At 36.3% G+C, this 14,118-nt stretch overlaps 1 protein-coding gene across 1 annotated transcript in view; it reads left to right on the top strand.

Moving 5' to 3' along the window:
* LOC140633127 (coiled-coil domain-containing protein 144A-like) overlaps window positions 1–14,118 on the top strand; it is a 606,261-nt gene that overhangs the window by 66,573 nt on the left and 525,570 nt on the right. The window contains 7 exon segments of the mRNA XM_072825150.1: window positions 1,026–1,114; window positions 2,205–3,305; window positions 5,846–6,054; window positions 10,621–10,652; window positions 10,655–10,787; window positions 12,491–12,524; window positions 12,909–13,062. Of these exon segments, the coding sequence (XP_072681251.1) occupies window positions 1,026–1,114; window positions 2,205–3,305; window positions 5,846–6,054; window positions 10,621–10,652; window positions 10,655–10,787; window positions 12,491–12,524; window positions 12,909–13,062 (1,752 nt within the window).

Below are 14,118 nucleotides of genomic sequence, written 5' to 3'. Positions count from 1 at the left end.
CATTATGTCTAGGAAAGCTATTCCTGACACCTTACATCTACGTGCTTCTTTAAACCCGGTCCCCTATCTATCACTTAGTGGGAACTCAGTAAGTAGTACTAAGTAACATAAAGACTTTACTTTTATAAGTACTAAGTAACATGAAGACTGAAAGATGATTTAAGAGATTGTCCCCTACAGGGATGCCTGGGCGGTTCATTCGGTTGAGTGTCCAACTCTTGATTTCAGTTCCAGTCATATCTCAGACTTGTGAGATGGAGCCCCGGGTGGAGCTCAGCACTGGGGGTGGAGCCCGCTCAAGATTCTCTCTCTCTCTCATCGAGATTGTCCCCTACAGTGTAGGAGCAAAAGAACTAGACACATAAAGAAGTAGTTTACAGTTCAGGTGGTGAAGGTGCACTAGAAAAAGCTGTAAGGTATTAAGGTAACCCCAAAGAAAGAGATGCATTTTTATCTGAGAAAGGATAGCCATAATCAAGGATGACTTTACACAGCAGTCTGAGTCCTAAAAGATGCAAGGAAATTTGTCAAGTAGTAGAGGAAAATAATTTCAGAAACGTTTACTTATTGGGCACATATACCCATAGGATGTATGTCCAGTGTATCCCAGAGGATATACACTGATAAAGACATGAAAAGTACTAATAATTTTGGAAATGATGAATAACGTTGTGGTTGAAGCTTCAGGTGTTGTTTAAGAGGTACTGTTACAAAGTCGAGAATAATCTCTTGTGATTTTATATGTTTCTACTGGATTTTAAACTTTTGTTTCTGATTGTTTTGTTCATGGATGTTAGTGGATGAATTTGTGAATGAATCTTGGAGATGTTTGTGTGCCTTTAACCTGGTGACGTTTAGTATTTCTCAAATGGTTTGTTGAAATTTTAGATAATTAGAAGTATTTCTTAAATATTCAGCTAAAGATGAATTTAAACTCTTCAGTGATAAATGATATTTTCTATTTTTATAGAGGTAATAGCTTTTATCTAACCATTCTAAGTAGTCCATTTTAACTAAATATATAGATTTGTCATCAGAACCAGACTTAGAAGTGGCATCACAGCAAAAGCAAGAGCAAGAAAGGCCTGATAAAAGTGAAAATAACCACCCCCAGGTATGTAAAGCTTTAAATTTAAATTTCTGATTTTATATTGTTTTCCCTGCTTTTCTAATATTACATGTTTCAAGTGAAACTCTTTGAGTGGATATATTGAAGTCAATAGAGTATAATTTAATATTTAGTTTTTATAAAATTTTACGAGTTACAAAACTTAAAATGCTATGATTTTTAGTAACTAAGTTTAGCTAAACTTCATCCTTGGAATTTAGGCAAAAAAAATCTTTTGAGACAAAAATAATTCTAAATATTCTTTGCTTCTTCTATTTTTGTAACTTCTTTACATGATAAAGAAGGTAGCATCAAATATTGAGTCATGTTTAAGCAGTTGAAATTATGAGCAGTATAACAATGATGACTACTGACTTAGACTCATGTACAAGGAGTGATTATTCTCAGTGGTTCAAAGTGTCTAGTTCTCTATTTCCAGTTACAAATGCCAAGATTAAAGATTTATTCTGCTTTGTGATCTCTGTGTAGTTGACTTGAGAGAATGGGGTCGTGAAATCAGCACGATCGCCTATGTAGAATCACACCTTCCAGGATGGGACCTTTGTAGTTGGATTATAAACAATAACTCTTTCAGTTATTTCAGCACAGGAAATCCATATTATTAATATTTTTCTTATCCACTCTCAGTGGACATTACCATATATTAGAGCTGGATACAAGCAGATAATCTATAGCGATGTCTAACACTATCATAGTATATAATTTAAATTAAAATATAGGAATTTATTTTTCTTTGATGTTAATTGATATTTGCCCCCCAAAAATATAGTTTGCCTATTATCTAGGTTTCAAACTTGTAAAAACTCCTGAAATGCATTGTCGGGGCTCACTCTTTAAGATACAAGGGAATAAAGTGTTTTTAAGTTTGTAACATTAAAAATCATCTGATTCATTTTTTGGTAGATGTAACTGTATTGAATTGTTTAGTTAAGAAAAACCTGACAAAATATAAGTGAATGGATTTATGCTTTTCTTCTGTCCTCACTTCTTAGTTATAATCCAGTGACTTAGGAACAGCTAATAACTAAATTTTAATTATTTTCTATTTTTCTTTGTCCGTATTTGATTACCTAAGGATAAAGTTATTTTACAAACATGTATCCTGGCTGAAAAGACATCTGAAAGCCAAACCAAGCAAATTAACATTCCACTTGTGCAACTGCAAAATATGGCTCGAGAACCAGAAATGAATATGGAATGTGATAGACAGGGTGATAGATCTGTACATTCAGAACATCCTCGTGTGCACAAGAAGTATGAGGAGATACAGATGAAACAAGGCAAATTAGATTGGAAAAATAATGTGAAACGCATGAGCAGAGAGTTAAAGCAGAAGATTGGTAAAACTTGTGAAAAGTACCAAATTATTACTCATCCTAAGTTAGAACAACTACGTGGTAATTCTAAAGAAGCAGACGTAAAGGAAATACCTCCTAATGTGACAAAAGTTACACTTGATTGTGAGGAAAAAGATGAATTGGGAGTGTCTGTCTCTGTAGTACCTCAGGCCTTTCCTGAACAAAAAGAGCCTAGTCTCGAAAATGCTATTCTCTCTCATTCATACTCTGGGTCCCCAGACTATGCTTGCCAGTCATCTTCTAAGCTCTCTTCCCATGAAAATGATAACAAACCAGGTGAGCATGTTTTTAACAAAAATGAGAGTCTTGATAGCGATCCAGAAAATAAAAAACTAAGGAACCCACTAGTTACATTTGAAGTGAAAGAAGACCAAGAGTTTGACATGCAGATGGCCAAAAGTTTGAACCAAAATACCACCAATAGTAAATTAGACACTGGATATATCCCTCCATATAGTGACCCAGAAAGCCTTTTTGATTTGCGGCTTGCCCACTCCAATGTGGCGAAACAAATGATTCAGAAGAAAAGGCATGATACTTCTGCTATTACAAACACTTACAAGAAAACAAAACCAATACAAGACTCTTTCCAGAAGCCATTAGATGCAGATAATGACAGTACTAATAACTATAAAACTACGGAACCTGCATTAGAAAATGTGAGTTCTTCACCACGTCCTTTCAGAACATCAAAAGTATATCAAAAAGAAGAATTACAGCAAGATATGCAAAATCTGCAAAGGTTTAAGAATGAGAAAGGCATGTTACAAGTAGAACTCCTGGCTTTGGAAAAAGAGAAAGTTGAACTTCAAAAAGAGGTAGAGAGATTCACTTTGCTGCTGCTCTTTTGATTTTTTTGTCTTTGTCAATTATCTGAGCCATTTTGATTTTCCGCTTAAGAAAAAAGCTCATGTATAAAATGGGGTCATCTGAATATATAATTGTGTTCAGAAATAATATTATTTCTGCTATCTAAATGATAGGAATGCAGGAAAACATAAGATTTGTGTTCCTTAAGTTTCTTTTCAGTTTCCCAAGTGGCGTGTGAACTGGGAAGCTCTTTTCGCTATGCACCCTGTGACCTCATGAACCAGAGTAACCGTAGAGAAAATTGCTTTAAAAATGCGATTATCTTGGGGTGCCTGGGGGGCACGGTCAGTTGAGAGTCCTAGTCTTGTTTTTGGCTTGGGTTGTGATGTCAGGGTTGTGAAGAGGAGCCCCACGTCAGGCTCTGTGCTCAGCATGGAGTCTGCTTGAGTTTCTCTCTCCCGCTGTGCCTCTCTCATGCTATCAGTCTTGTTCTCTAAAATACATAGATCTTTAAAAAATATATCATAATATCTAGGATTTTTATCTATTGGCTTAAATATAAGTTGCACTTCTATAAACAATAAAATGGAAAAGAAGTTGGGATGCCTGGGTGGGTGGCTCACCTGTTGAGTGTCTGCCTTTGGCTCAGGGTATGATCCCGGGATCTGGGATTGAGTCCCACATCAGGTTCCCTGCATGGAGTCTGCTTCCCCCTCTGCCTGTGTCTCTGCTTCTCTGTGTGTGTGTCCCTGATGAATAAATAAATAAAATCTTTAAAATAAATGAATACATACCATGGAAAAGAAGCAATAACTAAGGGAAGGGATATAAACAAATATTTCATCTAAACCAATCTATTTATTGCTTCTGTTTATTGCTTCAGTATGTGTAGTCTTCTCTGCTTTCCTCAAACTCTTGGAACTTCAAATTCCAACACGACCACTTTTTGAGAACAAATATTTGCATTATCACCAGTTTTTTTCTCCCATGTTTTTAAAAACAGACTCCTTTTTTTCTTTTAGGATTTATTTATTTATTTACTTATTTATTTACTTATTTATTTGAGTGTGTGAGCAGGGTGAAGGGGGTAGAGGGAGAGAGAAAGGGAGAGAAGCAAACTCCCCAGTGAGCGTGGAGCCTGAAGCGGAGCTCAATCCCATGACCAGGAGATCATGACCTGAACTGCAATCAAGAGCTGGAGGCCCAACTAACTGTGCCACTCAGGCATCTCCTCTACATTAAAAAAAAAAAAAAAAAATTTTTTTTTTTAGATTTTATTTGACACCGAGAGAGAGAACACAAACGGGAGCAGGTGTAGGAGGGAAAGGGAGAAGCACGCTCCTGGCGGAGCAGGAAGCCTGATGCACGGGTCTTGATCCCAGATCCCGGGGATCATGACCTGAGCCAAAGGCAGATGTTTGACTGAGCCACCCAGGTGACCACGTGTGTGTGTGTGTGTGTATACACATATATGTGTTTGTTTAATCATCATTCTCAGGTGTTTTTGTTGAATCAAACCTTTACATTTTGTTTAATAAAGTATGATATATTTTGACACATATGACTTTTATCATGTAGGTAGCATAGATTTTCAGCAAACCTTCAGTATTTGACTCTAAGGGAGAAAACTGATGTTTGAGGTGAAAAATAAACAAAATCTAGAGATATCCTCCATTAAAATAAAAATTAGCTAAGCGCCTCATCCCCAATTAAGGTATTAAATTACTGTGCCAAAGTCACACTTTTAGCATAGCTGATTAATAAACTTGTTGGGTCATTTATTTGATTCAGCATCAAGGAATTGTATCATCTCTTTGATGCTAGGTAATGCCACTTTAGGAACTTTGGACAAATCATGTAACCTTTTTTGGTTTTATTCCCATTATCAATAGAAAATGGGATTAAAGTTGATAATTACTTTTATACCCTCTAGCTATAAAATTTTATGGTTATGGAATGTGAAATTTGGGGAGCATTACTCATTTCCCAAAATTCTACACTAATATCAGTTTTGCTCCTTTTATGTTGTGGTGAACTTTGGTTCACATATTTTAATGAACACTGTGACTTTTTTGATAGCCCTGGGATCCAAATGAAAAAAGAATTATAAAAGGCAGTTGGGGAAAGAATAGCTCAGTGCAGAAATGGAAAGCTTCGTCTTTGTTCCTGGAGCATCACAATGTCACATCCTTTGAATCTGTCGGTGTAAGCAAAATCCAGATGGTAAAGACGGAAGAGGACAGATTTTTGTGTCTTTTTATTTCTTTATATCTGCTGGTCAGATGGGGAGAAGTTGGGAATGTTAGGTGGCAAAGTGTAGATATGAACACAAAATTAAGAAAGTCCTTTTTGGAATTCTGGAAAATTATGTTGTTCTATTCCAACAGAAATGAAGCAGAATTTCCAAAAATTGCAATTACATGTAATGATAAAGTTAAGTGCAAGATAGTTTTATTGATTAAAATTACATTAAAGAGTCAAATGATACAATTAATGAAAAAAGTTCTTTTTAATGAATGAAGTTGTAACTATCAAATTTCCATTCAAGACTGGAAAAGAAAGGAAGCAGCACACGAGTAATAAAATGGAAGGAGCAGAAAACATATATGCTGCTGCTGCTGCTGCTGCTCCTGTTCTTGGTACTGCTCTTGCTGTTGCTGCTGCTGCTGCTCCTGCTGCTGGACTAATTCAACAAAGAAAGACTGGAGAAACTGATAACCACCTGTTTCCTACTACGCAGAATGAAGATTCTGATAGGTAAGCCTATAGCAATATTTAAACAGTAGATAATTATTATTTTTCTATAAAACAAATTCTGTTTGGAACTAATGTTCATGTTTAACACATTTTATATTTTTAGTAGAGATATTCCACCCAGGGTGCTAAACAGAAAAAGGCAAAGACCTTAAGGTATCAAATTGTTTTGCAGGCATAGTGATAAATATTTAACTAAAAAAAAAAAATAACCTAGGTTAGCAAATGTAAGGAAAAAGTCATTCTCATACACTGTTAGGTGAAAATTGTCAGATCCGTTGCACCTGAGTGGCTAAGTGGTTGAACGTCTGCCTTTGGCTCAGGTTGTGATCTCGGGGTCGTGGGATCGAGTCCTGCATCAGGCTTCCCATGAGGAGCCTGCTTCTCCATCTGCCCATGTCTCTGCCTCACTCTGTGTCTCCTGAATAAATAAATAAAAATCTTTAAAAGAGAGAGAGAGGAAGAAAATTGACAAATCCTTTCTGAAGAGTGATGTAGCAGTGCATTTCATATTTCACATATGCTGTCCCTATATCCCAACGGCTTCATTGCCAGGAGTAGATCCTATAGGAAAACATGACTTGTGTCAACACTTAGACACACATATTCTAAGAACATTTATTATATATTATTATATTTATAAAATTTGACAGATATATTAAGAATACTTAAACATGTTACATATATATGTTAAGATTATCTATCAAAAACTTGGAGGGAGTCTAACTCTCCATCCATAAGGAAGTAAGTTTTCACACCTATAAAATAATGCAGCATGTAACTATCTGAGAAAATGAATTTAGGTCTGCAGGGTTTTGATTGTTTAACAAATTTAAAATTTTTAATTTTTATTTTTATTTATTCATGAGAGACAGAGAGAGAGAGAGGCAGGCAGAGACACAGGCAGAGGGAGAAGCAGGCTCCATGCAGGGAGCCTGATGTGGGACTCGATCCCGGGACTCCAGGATCACACCCTGGGCTGGAGGCAGGCGCTAAACTGCCAAGCCACCCAGGGATCCCCCAAAGTATATTTAAAGTGTTTGGTTTGATGTCTTACAATAACTTTAGAATACTTTTAATATCTGCTGAGTTGCAAAAGGAAGTTACCTGCTACACTGGCACTCTACCTTATTACCAACAAAACTGCTAATTATTAGGTTTTTGGTTTTGGTTCCCAATGCACGAGTGCTCAAATGTTGGACTCTCAAATTGATCTGAATATTACTACGAAGAGATTTCACATGGCAACTTGTCCCATATTCTGTATAAACATTTGATCCCTATGCTATAAACCAAGAGGTTGTTAATGCAGTGAATCTTCTTTTTCAGGCACTTTGCATACAGGCTATTATTTTTCCTTTAAAAATGTTTTTAAGATTATTTATTTGAGAGAGAGAGTGTGTGAGTGCAGGGAGCGGCAGAGGCAGAGGGAGAAGCGGGGAGCCTGAAGTGGGGCTGATCCCGGGACTCCAGGGTCATGATCTGAGCCGAAGGCAGACGCTTTACCGACTGAGCTAACCAGGCGCCCCTTATTCTTCCATTTTAAAGAGCATATATTTCAACATGCACCACATCAAATTTTTCAATAGTGACTTCATATTATATAATCTTCGAAAATTCACTTTCCATTAATTCTAAACACAGTGGATCTATTAAAACATAAGTCAGATTATGTCCTCCTCTGCTCAAAACCTAATGGCCTCCCATTCACTCAAGTTCTTTCTAATAGCTACAAGGCCTTATGTGACTTGTTCATCTCGGGTCCCTCCCTATCCTTTCCTCCCTCTGTCTCTCTGATTTGAACTACTTTCTATCCCTTTCCTTCTGTTCAGCCACACTTGAATTTCTCACTATTCTTACCCCCCACCCTCATTATAAACACTTCAGGCATACCTCTGTACTTGCTATAAACTCTCTGTGGAGTGCTTTTCTCTCAGGTATCCTCATGGCTTACTCCTTGCTCCCTCTTTTTCTCCCTGGTTTTTGCTTCAAGGTCACTTTCTCAGCAAGGCCCTTCTTGGTTTATCCTGACTAGTATTTCGACCACCCCTTTTGCTACAACACATTGAAATTTGATTTCTCTGCTTTAGTTTTTCTCCTCTCATACTGTGTAGTTTGCCTAGGTAGTTTATTGTTACTATGTTTACTATCCTCGTGAGTAGGGTTTTTTCTGTTCATGGCCGTGTCCTCAGTGCTTAGAGAACATTCTAGCATATATAGTGCTATTCAATAAATGTTTGTTGAGTGAATGGAGTTTAACTAAACCGTGTGTATTGTTTTTAACATAATACCAATTCTCACTTAAACAGAAAGAACGGCTGGCATGGATCCATTCTGACAATTTAACCTGTCCGTTATCTGCATTTTGTGGATTACTTGGGCCTAATCTTGTGGTTACTTGCTACTTATTCTTTTACTGGTATTTATGTTAGTTTTAATTATAGTAGAATGGAACAAAGGAAGAGCAAACTTCATTTATGTTTCATTAAGGAAAATGAAATGTGGTGGTAAATTATTATAGGACTTTAAACATTTTTGCCAGAGGATATGAGCCCTCAATATCTGAAATATAAAGGTGAAGTCGGAATTTACTGCTGACTAATAAGAGGGAGCTATGCTGGCCACTTACAGTCTTTTCTGACAGAGTAGTCTTCACTTTCTATATACAGTTTCAGGAAAAGTGGAGTTTAAGACTTGGGAGACTTTTCAGAGAATTAAGTGGTTTGTCATCATCTGAAGCACCATGGTAATTTGGGTAAGACTGTTGATTGGTTGGCACTCAAGGCATGCGTATTGGAGTGATTTTGTCCCACATTGGCTATACTTCATGAGGGAGAAGCTGACATTGGTTGGCTAGTGAGTGAGGACAGATGGCATTGATCATTACAAACATTTAAAACTGGTTCTGATGGGTTCTCGTTACCATGGCTGCATGTTAGCATTCCCCCGCCAACATAACTTTGAGGTGTCTTTAACCAGTTGTTTTCTATTTAAAAGTTGCTTCTATTAACTGTTTTCAAAATGAAAGCTATTTCGTATCCATAATTACAGATTTACTTCTGAAATTTGGGTCGAGAAGAATTGTTTAATAATTGCTTTCAGGAAGATCCATCTTTTTTGGATGTTTAATTTAACTAGAAGAGTTATCTGTATGGCAGTTTTAAAACAGTAATTGCTGGTTTTGTTTTTTTTTTTTTCAGTATTGATAATCTCCTATGGAAAAATTCAGTCTTTTTGTAAATTTACATAGCTATATGCTCATAATATTTTCTTGCATGTATTTAGTCCATGAAAAAAAATATAATTTTCTGTTGGTAAATCAGCTTTTTGTATTAGGATTAGATACTAGGCTAAAAGTATGCACAAGTTACCAAAACATTTTCTTTTTCTTTGTCCCTTTAAAATTATTTTTAAAAATGTATTTATTTGAGAGAGAGAGAGAGAGAGAGAGAAAGAAAGAAAGAAAGAAAGAAAGAGCGAGCAAGTGGGGAGAGAGAGAAAGAGATGGAGAGAGGATCTCAAGCAGACCTGGGGGTGATTCCACGACCTTGAGATCATGACCTGAGCCAAAACCAAGTCAGACACTTAAACTGACTAAGCCCTTCCAGCTATTCATTAAACTTCTCATTTTGTTTATGTAGTGTATTCCTCATTTTATTGAATTAACTGTTTTTTAAAGATTTTATTCATTTATTTTAGCGAGAGAAAGTGTGTGAGCTAGGGGGGAATAGCAGAGGGAGAGGGACACTGTGCTGAGTGTAAGCCTGATGCAGGGCTCAATCTCATGACCCTGAGATGAAATCAAGCGTCAGACACTTAATTGCCTGACCCACCCAGGCACCCCTGAATTGGCTTTTTGTGTTTTCTGGTAGCTCCTTGAATTTCCTTAAGACTGAGATTTTGAAATCTTTCTTGGATAAATTACAGATCTCCACGTGTCTGAGATTGATTACAGGAAGATTATTGTAATCCTTTGTTGGTGTCATATTTCCTTGATTTTGTCATATCCTTTTGCATTGCTGTCTTTGCCTTTGAAGTAGCAGTCACCTCCTCCAGTCTTTAATGACTACCGCTCCCATGTGTCCAAACCTGATTGTTTTGCTCTGGTGATGTGCTAGAACTTCTCTACAGGAAAGCTGGTTTTCCACGAAGACTCTCTACCCCCATGGGTGATTATCTAAGTGTTTTCCAGGGGCTCCCAGATGGTGGCTGTGAGGGTGAGGGTGGCGCCAATTTATGGGCTTTTGCCGGATCCACAGCTGGGTGTGTAGTGCGTATGCCTGTTACCCGATGCATGGGCAGATGAGACTTTTCCCCCGTGCCTTGGTGAATGGCACTTGATTCCACAGGTCCTACACAGGCAGTTTTGTCCCCACAAATGACATTGTATCATAATTGTATATGTGTATTTCCTTGCATATGGTTGCACTTCATACTGTTCTATGAATTAATAAATGAATTCAGATGGGTAACAGATGTTTACAAAAAAATATTTTTATTCCTTACCAGTAAAATTATTAGAAAATATTGGCTTTCTAATGGATATTTTAATTGGATTTTTGTTTTAAGTAATGATCCTGGTTTGTCTATCATGGAAATAAAGATAAAAATGTAAAGTGGGCATCAAAAGCATCTGTGATTACACCAGGCTTTGAGGAGGCCGATTCCCTAACTGGTAGTCTACTACGAGTGAGTAATGACAACAGTCTAAGTGAAATGGATTAGGATGAAAGAAGGTAAAATCCCATAAATTCTTTATTTCCCTCTGAAGGAACGTTAACTATGATTATTATATAAGTAAAACACTGTAATATAGTGTCGTACAGGCTGAGGGAAGAAATACTCAAGTATATCAAAAACACCACTTGATAGGTTAGGATGAGGAGGAGTGACTTTTTTTTTTTAAGATTTCATGTATTTATTTGTGAGAGACAGAGAGAGAGGCAGAGACATAGGCAGAGGGAGAAGCAGGTTCCCTGTGGGGAGCCCAAAGCAGAACTCGATCCCAGATCAGGATATGAGTTTTGTGGTAAGAGGTTGTTTATTTAGAATCAGTTCCATCGTGCAGTATTCTCATATAATTGAATATTCAGATACTATCCTTCATCGATTGAAAAAAATATATATATATATAAAATAGTAAATATACAGACACATAGGCGATTCTGAATAGAACTAATCATTTCTTGATAGGTTTGAAGGTATTCAGTACCTTTGACAGTATCATGAATAGCTATGATTTTGTGAGGGGCTTTGGAGTATCTGATTATATTAAGTTAATATTTGTTTACGTTCTGGGGAAAGGGGAATGGTTTTGTTTATTTACAATATGTTTATTTACAATTGAAAAACTATTCATCTATCATAGATTATTACTTTTGGATTATAAAGTTCTAAATTACAAGAGCCACGGTTACTGTACCAGCAGCGTCATTGACACATATTGTGTGCTTCATGAGTAATTGTTGAATCCATGAATGAACATTTGAATGAGTAAAGGAATGCCCATTAATGAACTTCTTTAGACGAATTAAATCTTTAGTTTATTGAAAGTAGATTTTCAATACTGCCTAGGTATGAAGTGTTTTAATTAAAAAATGTGTGTGGGATGCCGGGGTCGCACAGCAGTTGAGTGTCTTGCCTTGGGCTCAGGGCGTGATCCTGGGGTCCGACACCAGGCTCCTTGTGGGGGAGCCTGTTTCTCCCTCTGTATGTCTCTGCCTGTCTCTCTCTGTGTGTCTCTCTAGTGAAGGAATAAATAAATAAAATCTTTTAAAAAAATAAAAAATTAAAAATGTATGTAAGATTCAGAAATTATTTCTAGAATAATTATAGCTAGAAATGGAATAATACTATAGATTCAATTGGTATCACATTACTTAGAAATACTTAACTTACTTTTACCACATATTTTAAAACACATGTTTGGAAGGGACATTTCCTGGACTTGAGTTCTGGGTGGTCTGCTCCTACCAGGTGTATGGGCTTGGGGAGGTTCCTTAGAATTTCTGTGCCTCATTTGCTTCCTGTGAAAAGATACCCAGTATAATTGCCTACTTCATACGGTTTGTGTAAGGCCTAAAAACCCTTTAGGATATGTAAACTGTCCCAAATAATGCATAGTAGTTGCACAGTAAAACTTCAAAACACTAATATCACGATTATTTAAAAAGGGCTTATGTCATTAAAAAAACAGTTTGCACTTTCCAAATTGATTTAGTGAAAACTTGTTTTTATTGAAAATGACAACAAAAAATGTGGTATATTTACCCCTATCAAATAATGTAAGTAACATTATGATTTTCCTTTACTTTTGCAATTTTTATCTAAATTTAATACTTTGTTAATATTGCTATTAATATTGCTTAAATATGCTTTAAATATTCTTTGTATTTCAAGTATTTAATATTTTCCTGAAAAGAATCCTTCCTCTTTTTAGACCTGCAAAGAAAACATCTAAGGAAAAGAACAAGGTAGACAAACAAAATATATAATTCTATTTCATTTATGATATATTTTTATTATATTATAATTCTATTTCATTCATGATATATTTTTATTATATTATTTTGATATTTCATATTTATCAGAAACATTATTCCATGGTAAAAAAAAGTTACTTTATGAAACGCATAGTGAAAAAATGAAAATTTTCCTTTGTTGTATAGACATCTGCTGTGAAAAAATTATTCAGAAACACCAATTATTGATAAAGGTCTTTTTGATAAAAATCAGTTCTTTTAAAAAGTACCTATGTTTTTGCTTTTATAAAAAGATGGATATTTGTCATCTTTCTACACTTAGTATATTTTATAAATATTAGGATGACATTTTGAAATAATATTATTTATTTGTAGGTCAAAAAGCAAGTGAATTCTGCGGAGCATCTTGATGATGAGCATCTTGATGACTTAACTCAGTCATCTGAAGCAGCTTCAGAGGATTGCAAGTTGCAATACTCTGATTATAAGAGTTCCCTGTTGCTCATTGAACTTGGCATGGATTGTAAAGGTAGGGCCGTCGTATAAATATAAAGCCTTTTTCTGTATATATGGTTGTAGTAATATGTGCACATCTTGTCTAGCGCTGCGCCACACAACACTGAGGAGTTATAGAGCTACTCATCTCAGAAGTATGTTTTATATTAAAATAGAGAACTATTGAATACTCTCAGCCAAAGAACTATAATTTCCAGGGATCCCTGGGTGGCGCAGCGGTTTGGCGCCTGCCTTTGGCCCAGGGCGCGATCCTGGAGACCCGGATCGAATCCCACGTCGGGCTCCCGGTGCATGGAGCCTGCTTCTCCTTCTGCCTATGTCTCTGCCTCTCTCTCTCTCTCTCTCTCTCTCTCTGTGTGTGACTATCATAAATAAATAAAAATTAAAAAAAAAAGAACTATAATTTCCATTATGGTTGTCCACGTGGGAATGGCACACTTGATGTGTTTGTGAACTCTGCTTCTCTTCTGTGTCTTCACCCAAGGTCAGGTTACCATTATTTTTCTCCTAGATTACTGAGCTAACCTCAGGACTGTTTTCCCTGCCATTCCACCTCTCAGGATCTTGGTGTACACTGCAACCATAATTACTATACATTTTTAAAAATTTACATTTCATCACGTTACCCCCTTGCTTAAAGCTTAGCTATTACTACTTAATGCTATGAGGTGAAAGACCATAGGCCACTAGCTTCATCTTGTATGGTTTCATATCCATCTTTCCATCCATGTCTCAGCCACTGTCTTAGATGGTTTTTCATATAATAGAGGCTTTCTTTCTCCAACAGCCCTAGTTAGGTAAACTTCACGTGTATGAAGTATATAATTTGATAGTTTTGTCATATATATACACATGTGAAACCATAACTGTAATTTAGACAGTTAACATATCCATCACTCTTAAGTCTCCTGTCTCTTCATATTGCCTTATTATGAAACTGCCAAATTGTTTTCTAAAGTCATTGTACTATTTTCTAAACCCACCAGCAGTGTGTGAGGGTTTCTAACTCCTCCATCTATATTTATCAGTACTTAGTATGATCAGTTTTTTTATCGTAGCCATGGATGGG

The sequence above is a fragment of the Canis lupus genome, chromosome 5 (genome assembly GCF_048164855.1).
Source record: "Canis lupus baileyi chromosome 5, mCanLup2.hap1, whole genome shotgun sequence".
In the NCBI taxonomy this organism is placed as follows: Eukaryota; Metazoa; Chordata; class Mammalia; order Carnivora; family Canidae; genus Canis; species Canis lupus.
The sequence above is the reverse complement of the archived record's forward strand: the minus strand, read 5'-3'. Positions and strand labels throughout refer to the sequence as shown.